Consider the following 24,961-nt stretch of genomic DNA (forward strand, 5'->3'; position numbering starts at 1 on the left):
ACATAATGAAGGAATGCCACACATGATTTAAGGCGCAAAGGTATGTAGGCAGCGATTATTTTGACCACAAAGGAACATTTTTATTTATTTATTAGAATTTTTAAAAAATTACAATTGTAAACATATACAGATCGCAGCAAGAAAGAAGTGTTGTATATTGCAAAGTATATACATACAAAGTATGTATAGTATATATACATAGTATATATACATATACTATATACAAAGTAAAGGAGTTACATATAAAGTAACTCCATCTCAAAAATACTGTCAAATTTATCTTTTTCAAATGCATAGCATGCCACCGGTATTCTAGCAATTGAAAAGAGAGAGCCTTCAAGTGGCAGGGGTTTTGATAACTCCTTTCTTAAGTGAGTTTCCTTTTCTTTCACACTGCATTCTTTTCATACATCCAGTATCCATTAACGTGTGCAGCCAAGAATCCCTGTCAAGAACCAATTCACAGCATTTCAAAACACTGCAAAGTTTTTCTTGATGACTTGAGTCATAGCTCTCCAACAGAGACAGAGTTCAATAACTTGACTGATGGTTTTCTGCCACCATATCCAGACAGATATGTCAATAGCATGAGTCCCTGGGATCATTTTTATTTTCTTATTTAGCTGAAATGCATTTAGTTACTTGCTTGCCATCATTTCAGAGCTGCTGTAGCATAGTGGCAAAAAGACAGCACTACAAATCAGAACTTGAAAACCACCTCTGAACTCACAAGGTGACCTTAAGCAAGCCACTCTTTCAGCCTCAGCCCCCACCTCAACTGCATTATGGAGATTGTAACACTGACCCACCTTACAAGGTTATTGTAAGGATTGTTACAGGAAGGCTTACATCAGTTTTGATCCACAAAACCAACCACAGCACATCAGCCATATATTGTGGTCTCCCAGGTGCAAAAAAAAAAAGTTTTTGAGGTCCAAGAAGACAGCAAACACAGAGTAGGTCTCAAGCTGTGCAGGTCTGAGATCATGTAGGTATAGTACCTTGAACGTTGTAATGTACTGTATTTGCTGTCTTTTGTCATTTTTATTTCAAATTATTTTCTCCAACCAATTTTGAAAACATTATATTACAAACATGCACATTTTATAGATGTGTTTATATTTAAAAACAATGTCTAGATCATTTCTGATCACAGTGAAAATGAAAGTTCCTTTGGGCATAGATATCATAAATGGTTACAGGCTTAACAATTTTAATCAAGGAGAAGGTTAACAAAAACAAACATTAGCCTTATTTTGCTTCCCCCAGATTTCCTCTAGTGATTACCACCCTTCTGCCTGCCTAATAAGGGTGTGCAAGGAAAAAAATCATTGCAGTGTTCATCACGTTTCATTGCTTTTAGTTCTCATTCATTTCATCATCCATTTGGTAAAATCACATTCGTTATGGAGTAATCTTTCCCCAGTTTTCATTACCCCATTCTTTTTAATAGCAAGGTGGCTTCTCTTGTACTGAGGCAAGTGGCAGGGCTTTCTTTCATTCATTCTTTTTAAATAGTTTTTCAAGTTTAAAAGAAACAGCTCCTCTTGTCAGCCACCATATTTTTCCCACAATGTTTCAGATGCTATGTGCTATGTTGCTCTGCTCTGAAGAATCAGGAGGAAAAAACAGTCAGCAGTAGCCTCCTGCCCCCTTTCTCACCTCAGACTTGTGCCAGCAATTTTGCTGGTGCAGGTATAAAGAGACACATTGCAGGGTGGGAGGCTTAAGGAAGGAAAGGGGATTTAAACTTTCCCTTTCAAAGCCACCCACGCTTACCCCCCCTCCACTGGATACAGAGCAAGCCTTTTTGGCATGGCTGTACCAGCAGATGGGGGGAGGATAGGATTGGGTTGTAAATGCCAGTGTAGCAAATGGTTGAATAACATCTTTGGGGGCATGATTTTCAACAGGAAAAAACACTGCAGAACTAAAAGGTTCTCTACCTTTGCACCACATAACTCATGCAGACAGCTGCTGGACAGTAGTAAAAGTGAGCCTTTAACATTTGAGTCTTATGCTAGAGGCTGGCAAGCGAAGTCACACATGGGATGAAATCTTTAGGAATTCCATTAGTCCTTTATCTTTTTGATTCAGGCTTGACTTGACAGAGGGAAGCTCTACAATAGCAGCCAGAATGCAAGTAGAATGTTATATCTGTATGGTATTCATGAGGAATATGAAATTGTGCACATTGTGTTTTGCCCTTCTCTTTAAATGTAAATAAATGAATGATAAATGGGCATTTGTTTTTCAAAGAAAGTGGAATATTTTATTTTCAGGAACATGAAGTGTGCTGTTTGGAATTTAAAATCTCGGCTTCTCAGTTCTATTTGTGATTCCTTCTGAGCAACACATAACTCGGAATGAACATGGGAAAAATATATGTTTTCTTGTTTCTTGTGTCCCACAGATAATTATTGGAATGCAGCATCATTCACTACTTCAACTTCATATCTCCACTTCTCCACCTTCCAAGGGGAAACCAGTGCTGACATTTCTTTCTACTTCAAAACGTCAGCCCCTGATGGAGTGTTTCTGGAGAATCTGGGGAATTCAGACTTCATCAAACTGGAGTTGAAATGTGAGTACATTCTGTCCTCCCAGTGTAAATACTTTAAACAATGGGAGTGTTGAGTTTCCACCATTCAACATATTCTGTAATACTGCAAAATCAACTACTCAGTGTTGCAGAAGCAACACTGCATCTCCCTGTTCTGTTTGTTTCCTCCACAAGTTTTGTCTTTCATTTAATGACTTCAACCCAACGTGGAACCAGGTGTACTTAAAGAGTGATGTACTTGCATGATACTTCAGTGTCAAACTGTTGAACAAGTTGCTCAGACCAGCAAACAAGCCTAATCCAGAAAAGCTGAGAATTATCACCTGACTCCTAACCTATTGTGCTAAGCAGCTTCCCTTGGTGAATGTGACTGGTCTCGCTGCAATTTCCTTCCTTGACCAAAACTGGGTGGTGATACACGAGCTGACTTTCTGGGGGCTTGACAGTTCTTCAGCCATCAGGGCATCTTTCTGCCACAGATGAAGGGCTTGTTTCTAACTGAGTAACAGTCCCAATCTTATCCCTGCGCTCTGCCGTTGGAACGCATTTTATGGTGTTGTAAAATAAGTTCCAGTAGTGCACACAGCTGTCCATTTCTGGACCACTGTTGGAGATGCTGCAGAGGCTCCACATGCAGCAGCAGGATGAAGAAAACCTGCAGACTTTGGCAAGTCAGCAGGTGTGTGTGTGTGTGTGTGTGTGTTTGTGTGTGTGTGTGTGTGTGTAATGAGGTGGAATGGGGGAAAGTTAGGAACATGTTAGAGGTGGAAGGTCTGGCATGTGGCATGGGCAACTTGTACCAAATGCTATCCCCTTTGGAGTGAGCCAACACACCCTCTGTGTTTCCTTAGACTTCCTCCAGCTAAAGGGCTGGGGAAGGTCTGAGGAAGTGCTTTGGTGTTTATGAAAAAAAAGGTAAGGGAAATTATTTTTCCTTTCCCCTCCCAATCAGCCCCCCACCATAACATACAGCACAACCTGTTTTCATACTACAGCAGGGGAGGAAACCAAAGGATTGGACTATAAACAGCAGATCAGTGAGATCTATTTCACTATAAACAGCAGATCAGATCATGTGCTATTTAACAAAGCAAAATACTGCAATTGATACCAATGGAAACTTTTCCTCCCTTATTAGCAGCTGCTGTGGGGCGGGGTGATATGGATTAGAACCAGGTGGGGATGGCTAAAGCTCTCTTTACACTCACAAATGGTCCTGGCAGTCCATGGGGGCCCCATCCTCTTGCTATTTATTCAGTTAAAAACAAACTGTCAGCCCTAGTAACAGAGTTAGGGCGCAATCCTAACTGGCAGTTATGCTGGCATAGGACACCCTGGAGTATTGCAAACGTGCCATAAGGCACGTTTGCGCCTCCGTGAGTGGGAGCCGCATCAGTGCATTCAGATGCACCAACGTGCGGAGGCAGGCAGAAGCCTCCACAGCGGCTCCTGCACCGCTGCTTGTGTCAGCGCGCTCACGCCGGCACAAACAACGAAGGTAGCATGGGGGGGAGGGGGTGTTTCTGGGTGAGGGAAGGGCGGGCAATGGGCGGCCATGGGGGCGGGTGCACAGGGAGCTGGGGCGGGACTGGGACCCGGTGATTATGCTGGATCCCAACCCCTGTCCCTGGAGAGAACGAAGCGGCTTCCAGCCGCTCTGCTCTCCTCGAACTTTCGCCACCTCCAGAGGTGGTACAAGTCTGAGGAGACCCATTGGGGAGTGCAGCCCTTACCCAGGGGTAAGGGGAAGAGCTTCCCCTTGCCCCTGGCTGAGCCACTGCAGCGCCCTTAATCTCACATGTAGTCGGACCCTAATATGATTCCTGTGTTTAGATATCATATCAAAGCAATGCTCCTTTGACAAACTGATGGCCAACATCCATTTATAATTTCATTAAGATGGTGAGAACTGTATGTAAAGAAAATATGTTTCAATGTGAACAAAACTCAGCTGTATAACTGAGAGATATACTCAGTATAGGTATAACTAATACCTATAGTTATTATAGGTATATAGGTATAACTAATTCCTTCATATTCCTTAAGCAAAGCCCCAAGCTTGATTTCCTGAGCAAAGAGAGTGCATTTATGACTGGAAAACCTGCTTTTCAAAATAGCTGACAAGATGTGCTCTCATGAAGAACACGTTGATAAAATGCAACTGGAAGTAGGGCTAATGCTTCTGGACGGCCCATTTATCATACTGCTCCCCCTTTCAGTCTTTCACTTGTCAACAGCCAAGGAATAGCTGGCAAGGATGGAGAATTATCTCAGGTCCCATTTTTACATACCCCAGTAAATATGCAGAACATAATTACTTTTACAGCTGGTTGGTCAGCTGACACATTCAAGGTAACCTAAGTAAAAATTGCTTTCAGAAACTAGGTTCATTCACCATTTCTCTGTGTTGCATATGTTTCTTTCACAAGTTCCTTGTAATTTTTGCCTATACTTTTTCAATAATCTGTGTACTTGGATTTCTTTGCTTACCATCAGAGAGCAGAGACAACTTTGAGACCATGCATTGCACTCTAGAACAGACTTGGGAAAGGGGAGAAAGGAGGGAGGATTGTTTTATTTCTTTAAAAAAAAATTAGAAATGAGAAAGGAAGTAATGTTGATCTTACTTTAAAAAACTAATAATATAGCAATAAAACAAACTGGAATAATTTCAAGAAGGGCTCAAAGTAAAGAGGTTACCCACCGGATAGCTATTCTAGTGTGAAAACACAGTGATGTATTTGAAAATCTGGCAATATTGGCCAAAAGAAATGTACAGCCTTTTGCTTTAAATTAAAGTACCATTCACATTGTATTTCATTATTCTTTTGTTGATGGCTTAATTGAGCTTTCATCATTGTTAGACTCAACATACTCATTTTTCTGTCATTGTTTATAGCACTAGTGATATTTCCGCAGTGTTACTAACTTTCCTTGAAAGCTTTTACATGAGACTGTGTTGATTTGACATCTGCAGAACACATAGGGGCTGTGTTTATCACTATGCCCACCTTTGATAATCCAGATTAGGAATGACAGGTTGATCCTCAGCATTTGGAGGAGTTCCATTCCCTGTGGATAATCACTCAGTCTGACCTGTTTTCAGAGTTGTGGGATCGTCTTGTGCAGCTTCCCCATGCCTCAGAATGGCTACTGGAGTCTTCTGGCAGGCACTGGAGTCTTCTGGCAGGTTTTTGCAAAACTCCAGTTTTTGCAATTTTCAACCTTCCAGAGGATCGGCCTTCCCAGCTCACAGAAGGACCTTCGAATGCAACCAGAGCACTGCTTCAGTCGCATTTGGGGGGTTTGGCATGCCCTTACTCGATTTGATTTGATTATCTGCAAGATTTGATTATCTGCGGGTTTCAGCATCCACAGGGGTTATGTGACTGGAATCCCTCTCCCACATGGATGCCAAGGCATGGCTGTACTTCTTTTAGTTTCATGGAAATTTGAAAGATTGTCCTAGTTCACAACAAATAGCATTCAAATAAGACTTTCTCTGGGCAACAAAAAGTTCACTTTGCAAGAAGATCAATAATAAAGAGTTGATTGTGCCACTAATATTTATTAAAAAATTTACATTTCTTTTGCTAGCAGCCGTATTGTCCACACAATGAAAATATAAGCTTTATATGATCAGATTTGGTTTGCCTCTAGGATATTTTAATAGTCCAAACACATTGTAAGTAATCTAGTCATCCTTTCCTCTTGAAGCCCCCAATGCATATATTCATCTTGTTTAAAAATTTAGCACATTCATTAGATATTAAAAATATGACAAATATTACTTGCTCTCTGAAAGAAGAATGGCATACAGTGTGACCAATTGTTAGCTGGGGTCACTGGAACTGAATAGAACAACTGGTGTTAAATCAGAGCTAGATTTTGCTGATTTTTGTAGATAATTTGTAATAGGAATTAGCGGGAGCAAAATCATCTGAAAGACTTTAATGAGCTCAGTAATCTTGGCTTCTACCAACACATTTTAGCAACCTCAATTTTTGCAGTTTGACTGAAGTGCTTTGGATGTAGTGGCTGCTTTGTTATTGTCCCCTTCACAGTAACTTGAAAAGCCATTAACAGAACTATTTGTCTGATCCTATGCTCAAACCACCTGTACAGATGGAGCCTATTTATCCGCGTTAGTTCCGTTCCATGACTCTGCGCGATTAACAAAAAATGCATTGTACTAAATTCCATAGAGTTACGCAAATACACTGCAGCCTGACACTTCCGGATGGAAGGCAACTAAAGCAGCTGTTATCAATCCCCTCCCCTCCGCTCCGTACTCAGCCCTCCCCGTTGCCAGCTGCCCACCTTCTTTCACATGGGATGCTGATCTTTTAAGAGTCTAGCCCTGTGCATTTCTACTCAGCCCCATTGTAGTCAATGGGAAAGTGTGGAGAGGATTGTAGGCTAAATCTTATGCTTTGCTTGGTGGGAAGGCTTGCTTGTATCAATGATAGCCTGCACCATGGGGGGTTGCTTGTGTCGGTGATTGCCTGCACCATCTCAATGGGGTGGGGGAATTTGGCAAACACTCCCTGGGTTTTTTAAAGCAATCCCCTCTGTTGCTACCACACCTGCCCTTGAGTGAGTGAGCGAGCGAGTGAGTGAGCGAGCGAGCAAGTGAGCTAGCTCCACCTTGCTGCACGTGTTCTGGCTATAGAGATTTTCGCCCCCCCCCTTCCCCTCTTCAGCCTCTTTGCTGGCTCAGGGGCTCCAGGAGTGTTACTGTTCCTTTGCAAGCAGAACCTCTTCCAGGGCTCCAGGGCTATTTCCCTGCCTGGGCAATGCAGAGCCTTTTTGCAGTGTTTTGGGCTGCCTGGAAATGGAGTGAGACGCCAGTGCAGGGCAAAGGAGGCAAAGGAGCGTGTGATACTTTCAGTTCCCCCACCCCATTTTCCTTGAGACAAATCCACAGATAAAAAATCCATGGATAAATAGGCTGCACCTGTATTACCAATCCTGATATTGGAAAACATTGACCGGGACCATGAACTTGGAACTTCTGACAATAGATAATTCCCACAACTCAGTAACTCTAAAAGTCATTGTATTGAGGGGGAAGTGGTTCTCTGAATTTTTACAAAGGAACTAGTACTGAACAACCCTTGTTTTCAAAAGTACCAGGTAGGACCTTGAAATCAGCACATACATTAGGATTTATATTTGAGGTGAGTTTTCCCCATTTCATTTCTGAGCTCTTAAGTTCTAGTTTAGAACATACTCTGCTGTGAAGCTTTCAGTTATTTTCTTTGCTACCTTGAAACCTATAAGGGCGCAACCCAAACCCGCGCTGGAGCAGGCAGGGCAGGAGGCTTGCGCTGCATCCAATGCGGGTTTGTGGGCAGCAGTGGCTCAGCCAGAGGCAAGGGGAAACTCTTCCCCTTAACCCTGGGTAAGGGCTACTGGCCCCAATGGGTCTCCTCAGACCTGTGCCACCTCTGGAGGTAACGCAAGTCCGAGGAGAGCAGAGCAGCTTGAAGCTGTTCCGTTCTCCGTGGGGACGGGGGTTAGGATCCGGCATAACTGCCGGGTCCCAGCCCTGCCTCCTGCTCTCCGTGCACCCACCCCCGGGGCCGCCCATCGCCACCCTCCCCCCGCCTAGAAACACCTCTTTCCCTCCTTCCTGCCCCCCATGCCTACATTTATCACTTGTGCCAGCGTGAGCTTGCTAACACAAGCAGCTGCAGCCAAGCCACAGCGGAAGCTTATGCCAGCCTCCACAGGCCAGTGCTTCTCAGAGCGCCGACATGGCTTCCCCGTGAGGAGGCACAAATGTGCTTTACGGCACATTTGCAACCCTCTTATGCTGGCCCAAGGACCCTCTTATGCCGGCATAAGGCGCCCTTTGGATTGTGCCCTAAGTTATTTAAAAAGAGAAATGTGAAACTGTCCCTCTTCTTTTCAGTGTTCAATAGCACATTAGTTGGGTAGCATACTCACAGAGTCTGAAAATAAACAAGTCTAGAATTACCTATAAATTCCCAAGTTTACAACAGTAGATTAAGAGGCTAGAATCTGTTGGACCAGCCGAATGATGGAACTACAAGAAAAAATAATACTATTTCTTGGCCCTTCACATGTCATTAGTTGTTTAGCAGTTAGAACCAAAAGATTATCAAGTCCATTAAACTTGAGTTTTTAGACCTATCTTTAGACCTTTAGACTTGGAACTCCACAGAACCAGGGAACATCCACTAAAATTGAGTGTTAGGAGAGTTAGAACAGACAAAAGAAAATATTTCTTTACCCAGCGTGTGGTTGGTCTGTGGAACTCCTTGCCACAGGATGTGGTGATGGCGACTGGCCTGGACGCCTTTAAAAGGGGATTGGACAAGTTTCTGGAGGAAAAATCCATTACGGGTTACAAGCCATGATATGTATGTGCAACCTCCTGATTTTAGAAATGGGCTATGTCAGAATGCCAGATGCAAGGGAGGGCACCAGGATGCAGGTCTCTTGTTATCTGGTGTGCTCCCTGGGGCATTTGGTGGGGCCGCTGTGAGATACAGGAAGCTGGACTAGATGGGCCTATGGCCTAATCCAGTGGGTCTGTTCTTATGTTCTTATCATTCTGAGTCCCCACAGGATCAAATACATGTTGGATCCTTCTGAAACCTGAATTCTTTGTGGACCGTGGTACCTGAAATAGCCATGGAAGCCCATTGTAAATTTATAGCCACACTAATTGGGGCCAAATCCTATCCAACTTTCCAACACTGATGTAGTCATGCCAACAGGGGGCAGTCACAGAGGTGGGTGGCAGTCATGGAGGGATGGGTGATTTGGAGCTTGCCTGCCAACCCTTTCTCTATATTTATAAAGATTGCTGCATGCAGCCTCCCCACCTCTCTTCTGTTTGTAATGAGCATGAGCTCTAGCAATTCCAGCAACTCACGGTAATTCTGTGAGTTACCAGCATCCTCTGGCCTCATTCATTTTAAATAGAAGACACATGGACTAGGGAGGCTGCACCCCATGTGCTTTGTTAATAAAGGGAATGGGAATGGAAGTTCACTTGCTCATTCACCTGCCCAACCTACATGGGAGGGGTTGTGGAGGTGCATGCAAGCTGTGGTGGCAGTTGTCAGCAGATTCAGGCAACATGGAGGCACACTCTGCCCTTGAGTAAGCAAGATAAAAGAAGTGTAGTAGTATTTCCATTAGAGCATTTTCTTTTATGCATAACACTGAGTGTACTATTTCAGCCCTTGCAACTCTGGTATGCCAAAGTACTTCACAATTTTTTTCTTGTACACTAAGGGCGCAATCCTAATCCCTTATGTCAGTGCTTTCCAGCCTTTCCAGCACTGGCATAGCAGTTCCAATTGGATGTGTGCTGCATTCTGCAGTTGGGCGGCACTCATGGAGGCCTCCTCAAAGTAAGGGAATGTTTGTTCCCTTACCTCAGAGCTGCATTGCCCTTATGTCGGTGCTGGAAAGCACCGACATAAGGGGTTAGGATTGTGCCCTAATACTCATAAGTATTAATAATAGTGGAGCTTCAAAGAAATGCAGTGTACTTCAGCCCATGCAAGTTCCAAACTGATCCACGTAACTGAAAGTGGCCAATGTGAACTGTGCAAACCCCTAAACTGGCATCCTATGATGTGCGTACTGGGATGCTGCTACCTAGTTTCGCCGTGGGTAATTGAATGAACCACTTACCTCTTTCTCCTTGAGGGACACTTTGTATTAACTGGCAGCCATAGGAATGTCAGCCATCTCTCCCCATTTCTTTCTCTAGTAACAAAGTCATTATGGGAAATATTGTCAAGCAGAGAGCAGTAGTGCATGATTCTCAGCAGGGGTAACCCAGAGAAATGTCAACATAAAATCAAAATACCAAGGCTTCAGGATGTGTAAGAAACAATCAGGATTAGGCACAAAAAGGAGTGACTTGAGCATTTCCAAAAATGAGCCATATTATTGTTTCCCATTAATGATATGAGGCACTCTCCTTTAAATGACTATAATGTGTCCCATTTAAATTAATGGAATTAATGGCGTCTCACAATTGAACAAGATCATTTTATGTCTTTGCCTATAAGCATGTAATATTCTATCATGCTGAAAGAAAGCTTTTCCAGCTCCCTTAATATATATCCCTTTCTATTCACCAATCTTCACAAAAGAGATGTATTTGCAGTGTAGTTGCTTTTCTGTGTTTTGAGCAGGACATTTTCCTTGACAGCCTTACAGAGAAGTCTTTTCAAATCAGAGACAGCCCAAGAAATATTATTGTGGTGTCAGAAAATCCAATATAGTGCACATATACACGCATGTTGGCAGAGATATCATAATAAGCTAAATAATTAACAATTAGCCACTTCAAAATCTGTCACCTGAGGCCTTATGTTCAAGTCCGCTCTGTTTCAGAACTGTTTGCCACCATTTCCTTCATAGGCTTTTGCACTCTCTGGCAAAGTTGAGAGTGCACATGGAGTGGTTAGCTGCACACAGATTCAACCATGGGGGAAAAAGCATGTGAACCAATATTCCTCTAGCCTGAAAAAAGAAAAATCTCCTCATTGGTATTTCAGCTGCAACCGATGTGTCCTTTTCATTTGATGTTGGAAATGGCCCAGTGGAAATCATTGTGAGGTCATCCAACCCACTCAATGATGATCAATGGCATCGGGTAACTGCTGAGAGGAATGTCAAACAGGCCAGCCTGCAGGTGGACCAGCTTCCAAAGGAGATCCGGAAGGCACCCACAGAAGGTCACACCCGACTAGAGCTGTATAGCCAACTATATGTTGGTAAGTAGAAGTGGTAAGTTGATAAATAGCAGAGGAACAGTTACAGCATAGTTTTGCACTCTGTTGACTGTGAACCATTCAATTTCTACAATTACTGATCCAGTGATCCTCTTTACATGGTAACAAAAATAGAGGTTGGGTACAGTTAGAGCACAGGATCACAAAAAAATGACTAAGGCCCAAATCCCTACCAACTTTCCCACACTGACATAGCTGTGCCAATGGGGCATGTGCTGCCTCCTGCAGTTGGGGGGCAGTCACAGAGGCCTCCTCAAGGTAAGGGAATGTTTGTTCCCTTACCTCAGAGTTGCATTGCCCTCATCTCGGTTGTGGAAAGTTGGTTAGGATTGCTCCCTAAATAACTGTTTACAGCCGCCTGATCTCAGGATTGAGTTACTATTATTAACTATTTGACTTCTGGTAACAGTTACTCTTACATTAATTGCCTATCTTTTACCTTTCAAATAGCTAGCTATATGAGCAATAAGTGGGTCATCATATTTTGACCACGAAAGAGTAGCTCCCCATTTGCTTGCTTAGAAAGACAGCAAGTTTCTATTCCACAGGGCAATGTGCCCTTCCTTCTTCGAAGTCACTTTTATAACCCTACTGTATAATATGTGAAGGGGATTATTTACTAACTAGAAGTAATCATGTTTGTTGATTTATCATTTTTTTATTTTTGTCAAGGTGCTGCAGGTGGACAGAAGGGATTCCTGGGCTGCATTCGCTCTTTAAGAATGAATGGGGTGACTCTGGATTTAGAAGAAAGAGCAAAGGTCACACCAGGTGTGAAACCTGGTTGCTCAGGTCACTGCACCAGCTTTGGAATGTTCTGCAAAAATGGTGGCAAATGTGTTGAAAAATACAATGGATACTCCTGTGACTGCTCTAAAACAGCCTATGATGGTCCATACTGTATAAAGGGTAAGAGTTTAAATATTAGTTTAAATATTTAGAGAATAGGCTGAGCTCCTCTCCCTAATTTGCTAAGTTTCTATACATAGGGTGAGAGGTCACCCTTGAGAGGTCATACAAAGTGCAATATCCCAATACTTCTAGCCTTTTATATCTGTAATGTACATCATGATATTTTTTTAAAAGCCTGGATTTACTCTGGAAAACATTTGCTTTCCATCATCCCAGAAACAAAAGCATATTCATACATTATGATGTGCTTGCTTTTTCCCCTTCCAGATTATTACTGAGAGCAAAACAGTAACTCATGAAGCATCTGTAGCTGCAGCCTTGTCCTGACTTGAGACAGATGAAACCAATATAAAAAGCTCATTGTTAAAGAGTTGCACCTGCCTAGCTTTGCTTCTCTTATGATGGGACAGTGCAATAGATGTAGAGGGCAGCAAACAAGGGGGGAGAGTATAAGAAAGAGTCCTCCTCTCTTGTACTTCACTGCACAACTGAGAAGCTCTACAAGCTGGGTATTAAGCAAGCCAACATTTCAGATTCCCAAGAGAAATGTCAGTATGTACTTGGATGAATAAATTCTTGAATTAGTATTCAAATGATGAAACTATGTAAAATCAGTCAAGTTAGAAGAACTCTCTGTGCATAATCATTTCTAAGTTTCTGCTGCTGTGGACTGTTGGCATAAATATACACAGCAGAGCAAACTGTTTGTTTAGGCTTTTTCATTCTGCCATCTGAATAGGGTTGCAAAGGAGATATTTCTAATAGTGGAAGAATTGCATGTAAGCCAAGTTGTGACTAAGATAAAACTTAAAAGTATTACTTTTATATATATACTTTTAAGTATAACTTAAAACCCATTTGCGGGCAGAAGTTACAGTTAGCATCAGAAGGCTAAAGGTGTGAGGTCAAGTAGGATGCCAAGCCCACAGCTAGAGGTTCACGGAAGACTTCCCAGATGCAACCAAATGTGGCCTCCCCACACCCCAGAACACCTCCCGGACACAACTGGAAGTGGCTAGTGCAAACCGGAATTGTCTTTCGGTTGCATCCAAGAGGTCTTCTGAGGAGGGCTGAGAGGCTACATGCATCCTCTAGAGGGCCATAAATTGTTTGTTGTAGTGACACACTGACCCCTCCTGTGGATTCAATTATACACTTAATAGTTATCTGCAGAACTGATCCCCTGCAGATACTGAGGACATACTGTAGTAAGAACAAAAAACTGACAAAAAAGGAGATAGAGCATTTAATGCTCTAATAGGATTATACTTGTCTCATGACATATCTTTATATGTTTCTAGATATTATTCCTAAGTCTGTTTTTCTAACAGTGTATGAGGAATAATTTTATAAAACTTTTATAGGGCTAAATAACAATTTTGTATCCTCATCACACCTCAAACTATCCTTTTCTTGTTAACAAGCCCCAGTTTATGTTTTTTCCACCACACTGCATGAGTGACTTTTGTTGTCTGTCTGTAAAATAAGAGATTAATAACGTTGACTAGAGCAAGCATATGGCAGTGTCAGTGTGCTTGCCTGCGTATTGTTCTTCTTGCTTCTGCCCCTATCCTTGGCCAGAAAGTAGCAGCTGCATTCCCTATAGCACAGTTTATACTCTGTCTGAATGGGGCATCGGTGATGTAGTCTTGTTACCAAAGCTAGGATTCACTGCACTACTGGATACTTTACATCAGGCTGAACATATGTGCTGAAAAGGAAATGTTTTGTCCGGTTCCAGTTGTCCAACTGATAACTTCAGTGCGAAATCCAATTTTAAGGGGTTGGGTCTTACACAAGGGCCAAGATAATTGTCAAGAGGTACTTTGAGGTTTAAAGCAGATCAAGTAGAGGAAGAAGACAAGGAGAATTGTCTTACTCATAGGGCTATGATAGAGAAGATTGGAATACCAGAGCTTCTATTAGAACCACAACCTTGACAGCCTTCACTCTCGAGGCCCACAATTTAATTTAATGTTTAATGTGTAGTGCAATCCTATCTTGCACTATAACAGGCAGGTCAGGAGGCCTGGGCCCAAAGTGGCTCAGCCGGAGGCAAGGGGAAACTCTTCCCCTTACCCCGGGTAAGCCACCACAGTCCCAGTGGGACTCCTTGGACTTGCGCCACCTCAGGAGGTGGCATAACTCCAAGGAGAGTAGAGTGGCTTGCAGCTGCTTCATGCTACTCAGGGAACTGGGTTGGGATCTGGCAAAACTGCCAGGTCCCAGTTCCACCTCCTGCTCACCGCCCACCCACCCACCCGCCCCCGGGACCGCCCTCCTCCCCCACCCCAAAATGCCCCCACCCTTCCTAGACCCTTGCGTCAGCTGAGGCCGGCCAACACAATCTTCCCTGCCCGAGTCAACACGGAGGCTGGATTCAACCTCCACGGGCCAATGCACATCCCTGTGCCAGCCCAGCAAACTCTTGAGGAGGCACAAATGTGCTTTACCGCTCAATTGCAACCCTCCTGAGCCGGCGCAAGGGACTTGCACCAGCCCAAAGCGCACTCAGGATTGCCCCCTTAATGTTGTACAATGGGATGATTTAGTAACAAATACAAGCTAAAGAAGTTTTACAACTCAGTACTATCTAAACCCCCCCAACACACACACACACACACACACACAGAGAGAGAGAGAGAGAGAGAGAGATGCAGCTGTGCCATTAAAGCATGCTGGAGGTGTCCAGAGAGGTCACTTCTGGGTAAAGGAACAGTTCCCTTGCCTGGGGGGGGGGTAAGCCTCTAGTCCATTAATGGGTCTACTTGGACCTGTGCCGGTGATTTTGCTCAGATGGTGTGAAGCTGGATCTAGGCTAGGAAGGGGGATAGGATATTGACAGCACTGCTGCTGCAGATGCCTCTTCCTCTGGTCTCCACCCTGTTCCACTCACCTCCCACACTGACATATCATCGCCAGGGCTTGTCCTGTGGCTGCTGGTATGCAGCCACTTGCAATCACAGCCCAGCTGCATGGAATAGTAGTTCACCTTTTGTGACTGCTGTAAAGCATGCTGCCCCATCAGAACACGAGTTCCAGGAGTGCAGCATGCCTATAGGACTGGCCGTTATTCTGGATTGCCAAATAGACTAGGAGCTAGTTAAGAGAAGGCTCTCAGTGTGCAGAGTCTAAGCACAGTGGTGGCAGGATCAATGTCGCCCAACCTTCCTGTCTTTCCTCCAGATAATATCGGTGTGTATGCAATGTTTGCAATATCATGTGTGTAGGCCTGAGCTGCATGGCAATACTTATCTACATAAAATCCAAGAAACTGTTGCAAGATTTAGGTCTGTATACTTTACCTATTTAGGCCCTATGCAAATGTTATGTCCAATGCATGGACATTCAACATGTCCAGAAGAGGGAAAGGTTGATGCATGGGACAGGATGGACAAGCACACTCCACATATAGCATCTATGTACTTAGAGCATCATTTGAGCTGGCCATAGCAGAAAAGCCTTCCAGGTGCACATGCACAAGTGTTCCAGTAGCAAATGTTCATGCTGCTTACTTTTTCTTACACAACAATGCTTTTCGATTTGAATACATTTAGGGGACCGGTAAAAAGGAGTGACATGAAAAGTCTAGGCAAATAAATGCCGTTGACATTGGAGACCAGCCTAGATTGGTTTATAACTAGCAAGCGCTTCTGAGGGTAAGCATAGGCCACACACTGTGGGGATATTTTTATTGATGAAATTCATGCTTGGAATCCTTGATTGATGGCTGCTTTAAAATTGCACTACATTCAGTCTTAACAGGGCCAGATCCCACGTATGAGTGACACTTCAGGTGTCTTGAGTTTTGCAGTAGCTGTAGCAAGGACATAGCTGTCAAAATAGAATGTGGCATCTCTTTCTGTTACGGGCTCTTTTTTTGTTGAGGGTGTGTAATCAGCTGCAATTGTTCTTTCACTGATCTGAGAAATTGTTATGAGGAGAGACTGAAATGAGTCTGCAGTCCCAGAGATTGCTTTCCTGACCTTTTCCTGCCCTTAGTTTACGTATGTTTTTCTTCCATCATGGTAGCAGTCCAGCAGCAGTTAATGGCATTTCTGAGGGCTGAACCTGTTTGTATTCATTTTTGCATTCCTAATGGGTTTCTTCCTAAGCAGAGAAGCTGAGGGGCATATCCTAAAATTAATGAGCTTGTTTTTACACAAGCAGGGATTGTCTAGAGGGACAAGGCTAAGAAGACATCTTTTTTTCTGTGACATGAAAGAAGAAAACAACTAGTCCTTTGATCAGCAACTTGATTACTCGGAATGAATGTTTTTTCAGGGAAAAGGAAATGGATGGGCCTGAGGGTGATGTCAGGGTCAACCAGATCAGGCAGTAGTCAGGTACCCACACTCCTCAGATGATCTTTCTTTCAGGCACCCCTAGAATCCTCAGTGCTCATAGCAGCAGGGCTGGCCCACCTGGGTCCACAGCCACCCCCATACCAATGCTTCCTTTGATGGAAATATGCACACACACATCCCCCCCACCCCACCCCAAAGCTCCTTTCCACTTCATCATGCTCTTTTCTTGAATGGGGTTTTAAAGGGATACATTTCAATGCTATTCAAAGAAGGAGCACTTCACCACCCTCTCCTCTCATTCCATCCTCTTACAGGGTTTAAAGAAGCTATTGTCAACCACTGTTCAGCAGCACATTGATGTACTGCAAATGGTCTGCAGGTGTTCCTCGGGAGTTTGAGGGAGAGTCATAGATTAGTAGGGCCATTGGCGATGTGAGCGATGTGAGCTGCCAGCAGGCAGTGTAGTGTTCCTTGTCAATTGTTTAAAAAAAAAAAAAAAGATGGTGTGTCTCAACAATTTCAGCGCCTTGTCGGTATGACATGAGATGAGAAGACTGAAAAAAAAATCAAATTCTCACTCTCTTTTAGCAAGTTGGTGGGTCAGTGTAGTTTGCATCCATGGTAGTGGCAGATTTGAGGTGAAAGGCATCCTAAATCCACTGCCCAGTGGCATCGCTAGGTGGGTGCAGGGGGTGCAGGCCACTCTGGGAGACATGCACGGGGTGGGGGGGTGATGTGAGCAAAATTGCTGTTTTAAGGAATAATATCATCATGCTATACACCATTTGATGTGTAATTTACAGTAGAATGCAATGAATAAAGCTAGAGTCAAATATCTCCATTCTATCAAAAGTTATGGCCAGAAAACCAGAAATAAAAAATGCACTGTCTTAGATAACAAATAAGTAATTTCCTTAATTCAGAACAGACCAATGAGACTGGTTCTTCAAAGAGCCAATGAGATATTATTATGACCGGCATGTAATTAATGTTAGTAAGGGGACACCTTGAGGGGGTGACCAAAATCACTAAAATCACAATTTATAGGAATAATACCATCATGTTGTATACCAATCGATGTGTAATTTACAGCAGAATGAGATAAAAAAACCACGTTGAAATATCTGTGTTCTATCAAAAGGTATAGCAAAAAAACCAAGCAGGGCGGGGCAACAGTACATCACCATGCCACCACCCACCCACTGCATGGGAGGAAGTCCATCATGGGGGTGATGCACTGGCTTCCCGCACCAGATGACACAAGCCCTAGTGATGACACTGCTGCTGCCCTCTCACTTTTCCCCCCCTCCATTGCTCATGCACGCCACATCAAGTAATATTATGGCTGGGACAGCCATGCATAGCAGAGGTGACACAGATATGGAGCTGAGGGTGCTGTTGGGGGACTTGCACGGGCACTGAGAGGCCCTAACTGTCCCTATTCATCCCAACATATCATTTTCCCCACTGCCTGTTGCTGTTGTCTATTTTGCATCTTTTTCTTTTTGATTCATATGCTTCTATTAATTGAAACTGAGTGACTTGCTGGAATTGCTGCTGGATTCAGCATTAGGCATTATCTTGAGCAGAATTTATTTTAAGAACATATACCTGCCTCTGACCCACTAGTGGAATCAAAGCAGCTGACAAAACTTATTAAAACAATCAATACAATCCAAATAATTTTTGAAAAATGTCAAAAGTGACACAAAAATAATAGAGAGATTAACAAAGCTCAGGAGAAGCCATGAAATGCCAGTTGGGAGAAAAAGTCATCATTGGTCATCATTGGCCATCATTCTTTAGTGCAAGGAAGGATACAGACATAAATAATCCTGCAAGTGATGCCCATAACTTTTCACTTGCCATGGCCTCCCTGCCGCCATTTCCCCCCATGACACAGAAAATGGAGTCTGGGAGAATGAAGCTATATGGTTGCAGAGGAAGGGTGAAGCTCCCACTGTTGCCCTCTGCTTCTGTTTTGCACTGCAGATTGCACCATCTCCCCACCTGCTTGGCAGCAGCCGGAGTTCACTGCCACACATCTGCCCTCAAATGTCTCATTCAGCCATTAAAATGCATCTGTGGTGTGAAAGAAATTATTCATTGGGACTTGGTTTGTGGCTGACTGAGGCCAATGCAAGTTTCACTTCAGAGTGCTTTCTTGTATGAGGCATCATTGTATATTTTACGGGCTTGGTTTGGCTATTTGCTTAGGAAACTTCTCCTTGCATTGCAAAGAAGAGAAGCTTAATGGGTTTACATTCTATTAATGAGAACAAATAATTGCTACATTTCTCTATGTGATGACACCATAGGAAACTTAAACCACACATATCTAACAAGTAATATATATAGCAAAGACAGATCAAGCTTAATGCAGTACTCAACACACATCCAGGTTGAGGACATGATGTTAAATAACTAGTAGTTACACTGAAATAATTTCTTCTTCAAAGCCAGACACTTGTCCCTACACACTGTGGTGCCTATGAAAATCTCCGCCTCCCACCTCAAGCTGCTGTTAGCCTCAGGAAGGAAACTCCTGTGGTCTTAGCCATCAGTTGTGACATTTCAGCACCACTGCAGCTATCACACTACAGGTGCAACCTATCATGAATTTTTTTATCTTCAGATTTGTCTCAATGCTAATGGGGTGGGAGGAATTGAAAGTCGCACACATCTTTGCCTCCTTTGCCCTTCGATGGCATCTCGTTTCAAGGCAGCCCAAAACATTGCAAAAAGGCTCTGCCTGGCACAGGCAGGGAAATAGCCCCGGAGCCATGGAAGAGGTTCCCCTTGTAAAGGAACAGTAACACTCCTGGAGCCAATGAGCCAGCAAAGAGGCTGAGGAGGGGAAGGGTGGTCCCAAAAACCTCTGTAGCCAGAACACATGCAGCAAGGTGGAACACACACTCTCTCTCTCTCTCTCTCTCTCTCTCTCACACACACACACACACACACACACACACACACACACACACACACACACACGTGTTCAGTAGTAACAGAGGGGATTGCTTAAAAAAACTCAGGGAGTGTTTGCTGAATTCCCCCCCCCCCAGACAGAGATGATGCAGGCTCTCCTGCTCCAGCCGACACAAACAAAATGGCCCAGCAAGCAAAGCATGAGATTTACACTACAATCCGATCCACACTTTCCTGGGAGTAAGCCCCATTGACTAGAATGGGACTTACTTCTGAGTAGGCAGGCATAGGACTGGGCTCTTAGGCTACAATCTTCTCTACACTTTCCTGGGAATAAGCCACATTGGGCTTAGAATGGGACTTCTGAGTAGGCAGGCATAGAACTGGGCTCTCAGGCTACAATTCGATCCACACTTTCTTGGGAGTAAGCCCCATTGACTACAGTGGGGCTTACTTCTGAGTAGAAATGCATAGGACTGGACACTTAAAAGCTCAGCATCCCACCTGTGAAAGAAGTGTGTTGCAAGTAAGCAGCCCACACTGCAGCTCCAGCGACTCAAGGTCAGGCAGATACTCCCGGTAAATAATGAGGCACACGACAGTGCTCCACCACCAGATGTCCTTTACTTGAAGTATGTACAATATTTACAATGCAAAGGCAGCTCAGCAAGCAAACAGCACTTTTCTCAACTCTCCAAGCTTCCCACAGATACTCCACATAACATCTCCCACACAGCAGCTTGCACACGCTGCAATATATATTGGCACTGGCCAATGAGAGGCGGGCTACGATCTGGTGATTGCATGACTCATTGTCTGGTGACATGGTATTGCAGGGTATTGCATCATCCCTGCTGTGCCCTGTTGCATCAGCCAATCCCATGATGCATCAGTGCTACACTGCATGTATGCAGGCCAAGACATCAGGGCCTAGCCTTGCTCTATCCAGCCTATAAATTGACTTTAGGCCTGGGGCATTTATCATAACAAAGTGGGACAGCTGGCAACGGGGAGGGATGAGTATGGAGCAGAGGAGGGGGAGGCGATTGAGAACCGCTGCCTTAGTTTCATTCCATCCGGATGTGTCAGGCTGCAGCGTATTTGTGTAACTCTATGGAATTTAGTACAACGCGTTTTTTCTTAATTGTGCTGGGTCACGGAACAGAACTCACACGCATAAAGAGGCTCCACCTGAAATAGATCTTACATGCTTGTTTCATGGAATAGCCGTTTATTGGATTATTAGACTATCAGTGTGAAGACTCTCTTGGATAAAAACTATTCAATTAAATCATCAATTGTTGTCTTTAGTCAGTGAATCTTTTTCAGTCCTTGTAGCCTTTCCATCTTGAAGAATGTATGTGGAATTCTTGGATATACTCTCACTAATATTTCTCACTAGTAGCCAGACTTCTTTTGAAGCAATCTTCCTACACTGTGAAGCCATACCCTGATGTGGATAGGAGCGAGAATTGAGAAGCAGAAAAATAAAATAGGAGACAAGAGACTCTGAGTTTCTTTCAATAAGTTGTTTGTTGGCTGCAGAGCTTTCAGAAATTGAGGACTGCAGATAGCCTGGTGTGAATAATCCAAATTCATCTGAGTCCAAATACAAAGAGGCTGTCTTAGGCTACTGTTGTGAGATTCCTTTGTCTTGCTCTTAGATATATGTCATTCTGGCATTTTTATGTGTTTCACATTTGCTATGAAAATATATGGAAACATGGAGCTGAATACAAGTGCTGGGAAAGCTACAGTTTAAAATTGTGTTTCTGAATATTTGCGACAATTCTTTGTATACAGCACCTCTTACTAGGATGTAGACCAGAGGTGTTCAAATGACATGAGGGCTGCATCGTATATCTGACATTGTGCCAAGGGTCGGAAAATAAATAAATAATAAATACTTGGAGGACGGATGTGCGGAGAGATTGAGGGAATACAATAAGGGGGTGAGGGTGAAAGGAGGAAGGGAGCAGAGAGCAAAATTGACTTGCATAGGAAGAGTTGGGGAATGGATTTTGAAAAAGGATTGGGGGAGCAGAGGGTGAAATTGACTTGTAGAGGAAGAGGAGAAATGATTTTTGAAAAAGGATTGGGTTGAGTGGAAGGCAAAATTGACTTGCACAGGAAGAGGGGGGAATGGATTTTTCAAAAGCATCAAGCAACCTACGAACAAATCACAAACTCTTGCCTCAGTTTCTGCTCTGTATAAATTTAACATAGACATTGACTTTAATTTATATTTCAGGTCTCCCAGCAACAGTATATATCTCATTTAGCCACTAGAGGTGTGGAATCTAATGCAATGTAACGGGATAATTTTTTTCCATTACATTCAGCACCTGTAGTGGCTGAATGCAGTATATACCTGGAAGTACATCTCTTGGTCTGTTTTTAGCCCCAAGATGCTGGGGAACGATGTCGACCAGATAAAATAAGTCTAATGTAGACTACTTCATGTCCATCACCACCCCTTCATCATTGTATGTCATTAAAATTGCCACAAAAGGTCTAATATACATTGATATCAACAGGGAGAGATCCACCAATAGCATTCCTTTTTAATGCCTAGCACCAGGAAATTGGTATCTTTATTAACGTTCAGTGATATCAATAACTGAACTGGAGGGAAGAAGAAGACTAGAAAGTGTTCCAAATAATAGTCATTCCTTCTCTGTGTGCAGTCTAAGAGCCAGTTGATCTATTCAGAATCATGATGCCAGTCCCAAACCCTGTTGGGGCTGTACTGCTTCAAACTCCAGGTGGGACGGCAACATACTGGAATATCCCACAAGGCCCCACATTTTTCAAAACAAAACACACTACTTTTCCAAAAACTCACCAACCTTTCTCCCTAGTGTTATTGCAGGTTGAGGAAAAATAAAGGCGGACACCAGGAGGTCAAGGAAAACAAGCTTTTATTCTTAGCCAGCTGCTGGTCACAGAGGAATAGCTTCCAAAGTCTGTGACACCCGATTTCTCGGGGCTGTGAGTTGATATACAGAACAAACTTTCATTGTAAAGCATTGGTCAGATTTCTGATTGGCAAAATGCAAATTGCAAAGCATTGGATACATTCTTGATTGGCAAACAGCATATCACGTGAGGCTTTGTCCCTGCCTACATCTTCCACTATTCAACATGCTCTACCTTATATGCCATTTTAAAATATGTGAAATATTTCTAAACTGCAAAGGTCCCATCTCCTCCTCCCTGCATTGGCTAATAGCACACTTGCAAAAGTCTCTTTTCTCTTTTAACCACCTGTCTGTGTCTGTTGCAGTTAAGCTAGCAGTTTCCTGATCTCTTTTTAACTGCAAAAGTTCTGCAAAACAACTTCTTGTGGTCAAAGCTTGTGTCTGCAACACCACTTCCTCTTTAACACAGACACAGGGGTATTTTCAAGCATTCAGCTGACCCAGACAACGAAGTACAAGGGCCTACTTTAGCCAAGCACTCTGTACATGCTCAGAACAGGCTCAAAACTCTAATCTTGTACAAAATCCCAGAAATTTCCACTAGGCTCTTCCCACAGTGTGGTTAAGTTCTATACACATGGTGGTATTTTGTGTTTTTAACAAGCAGGATATTTAAGGCGCAATCTTAACTTGTGCTGGAAGCAGGCAGGCCAGCCGGCTTGCACTGTATCCAGCGCAAGTTTGGGGCCAAAAGCAGTGTAACCTGAGGCAAAAGGGAAACATTTCCCCTTACTCCATGTCGTGCTGCAGCGGCCCCAATGGGTCTACTTGGATCTGTGCCACGTGACAAGGTGGCACAGATCTGAGCAGCCCCAAGCCCTGCTGTGCTGCCCAGGAACAGGGTCAGGATCTGGCATAACTACTGGATCCTCACCCTGCTTCCCACCCCTATCCATTCATCCACCCCGAGAACACCTGCCACCCACACTCCCCACCCCAAAACACCTCCCTCCTGCCTCCTCCCCGCGCGCCCCCAGACCCCTGCATCGACCGAGCTTGGCTGACGCAGCTCACCTTCTCCCTGGGCCCACTGCAGTGCGGGGAGGCTGGTGCACATTCATGCACCAGCCTATCTCCTCAACGAGTGGTGCAAAGTGCATTACGGCACTTTTGCGACACTCCCAGGCCGGCACAAGGGACTTGCGTTGGCCCAAGTGCCTTCTAGGATTGCACCCTTAAACTGTAAATCACCCACCTGTAGTCTGAAGGGACTGCTGTGGATCACCCCTCCACCCCACAGCAATGACATCCCAGATAATCCACTCATCAGCACCAAGAGTATCACTCTGATATTACAAGGACACTGAGGTTGTCTAAAAAATGACATGTTGATCTTTCTGAGTACCTTCAGCCTTCTGTAGCTGCTCAACAATGCCAACCCTGACTCTGGAGAAGGTGTTTAGATCCAGTTCTTTCTTTTGGACATATGACCTGTAATGTTCATATTTTACTCTCCAACCCATAAAGGATTCCACATTTATGCACAGGGTGGGCACAAAACCTACAGTGGCAGTTTCATGAATGCAAATCTGCATCTTCCATTAAAATGAATGAAGTAGCTTGCATATTCACATCTTCCACGTATTTTTGTTGTAGCATAAACAGTGCCACTGTCATACCACCTGAGAAAAAAAGAGTATCATCCAAAATCATCTTGCCAAGTGATAAGCAATACTGATCATACTTCTGTACCTCATCAGAAATCAGCATGGTAAATTATCACCATTTGGTATGGCAATTGAGACAACCAGCTGACCTGCTGGTTGAGTTGCTGCTTGGTAAATGAATATCTGTCTGCCCAATTTTCCACTGCGTTTAGAGTTGCCCTTTTTAAAAATGTAAAAAGAGTAGAGATTTGTGAAGTGTGTCTTGCTCACATTGGGATTCAGTATCATGCTTGATAAAAGTGTTGTAATGCTTCACAAATCCTGTCCTTTTTCTGGATGGCTGGTTCAAATTTCCCTTATTTTATGTTTTTTTTTGCAACATCTCTCAATAGTGCATGAATGCATCACATATTAGCTTAGAAATACATTTTTCTTTCCAGAGAAAGATGATCTCATTCTAATATATTTATTTCCCTTGGGCTTTTGTCTCAAAAGGGCAGCACGCCTGGTAACTTGTCCCTATAACAGACAGACTTCCATGTCCTTTTGAAAAGTTTCATGTTTCCAGGAGTGTGAATGGATTGCATTGCATCAGAGAGGCAATGAGCTGCACTTTAATCTGAACATCAGTTTGCATCAATTTGCAAATTATGATATGGCCTTCTGTTCAAGACTGCATTCCTATGTTACTGGATGTTCTTTTAAGACATGTGAAACATGTATACATGTGAAACATGTACACATGTAAACAAATCTAGTATGTTTGCTAAGTAGCATGGCATACAGGAGAGAGGGATGAGGCCAAAGATGTAACAATGATGTAACAAAGATGTAACAACAAAGATGTAACAAAGATGTATCAATAAAAATGTTT

The 24,961-nt window shown here is 43.5% G+C and overlaps 1 protein-coding gene across 1 annotated transcript in view; it reads left to right on the forward strand.

Moving 5' to 3' along the window:
• The window catches only part of CNTNAP2 (contactin associated protein 2), a 1,320,279-nt gene that overhangs the window by 1,212,620 nt on the left and 82,698 nt on the right, over positions 1 to 24,961 (forward strand). Inside the window, exons 16-18 of the mRNA XM_066629190.1 lie at positions 2,414 to 2,584; positions 11,116 to 11,334; positions 12,025 to 12,261. Of these exons, the coding sequence (XP_066485287.1) occupies positions 2,414 to 2,584; positions 11,116 to 11,334; positions 12,025 to 12,261 (627 nt within the window). The remainder of the gene's footprint in view (positions 1 to 2,413; positions 2,585 to 11,115; positions 11,335 to 12,024; positions 12,262 to 24,961) is intronic.

The sequence above is a fragment of the Tiliqua scincoides genome, chromosome 5 (genome assembly GCF_035046505.1).
Source record: "Tiliqua scincoides isolate rTilSci1 chromosome 5, rTilSci1.hap2, whole genome shotgun sequence".
NCBI lineage: Eukaryota > Metazoa > Chordata > Lepidosauria > Squamata > Scincidae > Tiliqua > Tiliqua scincoides.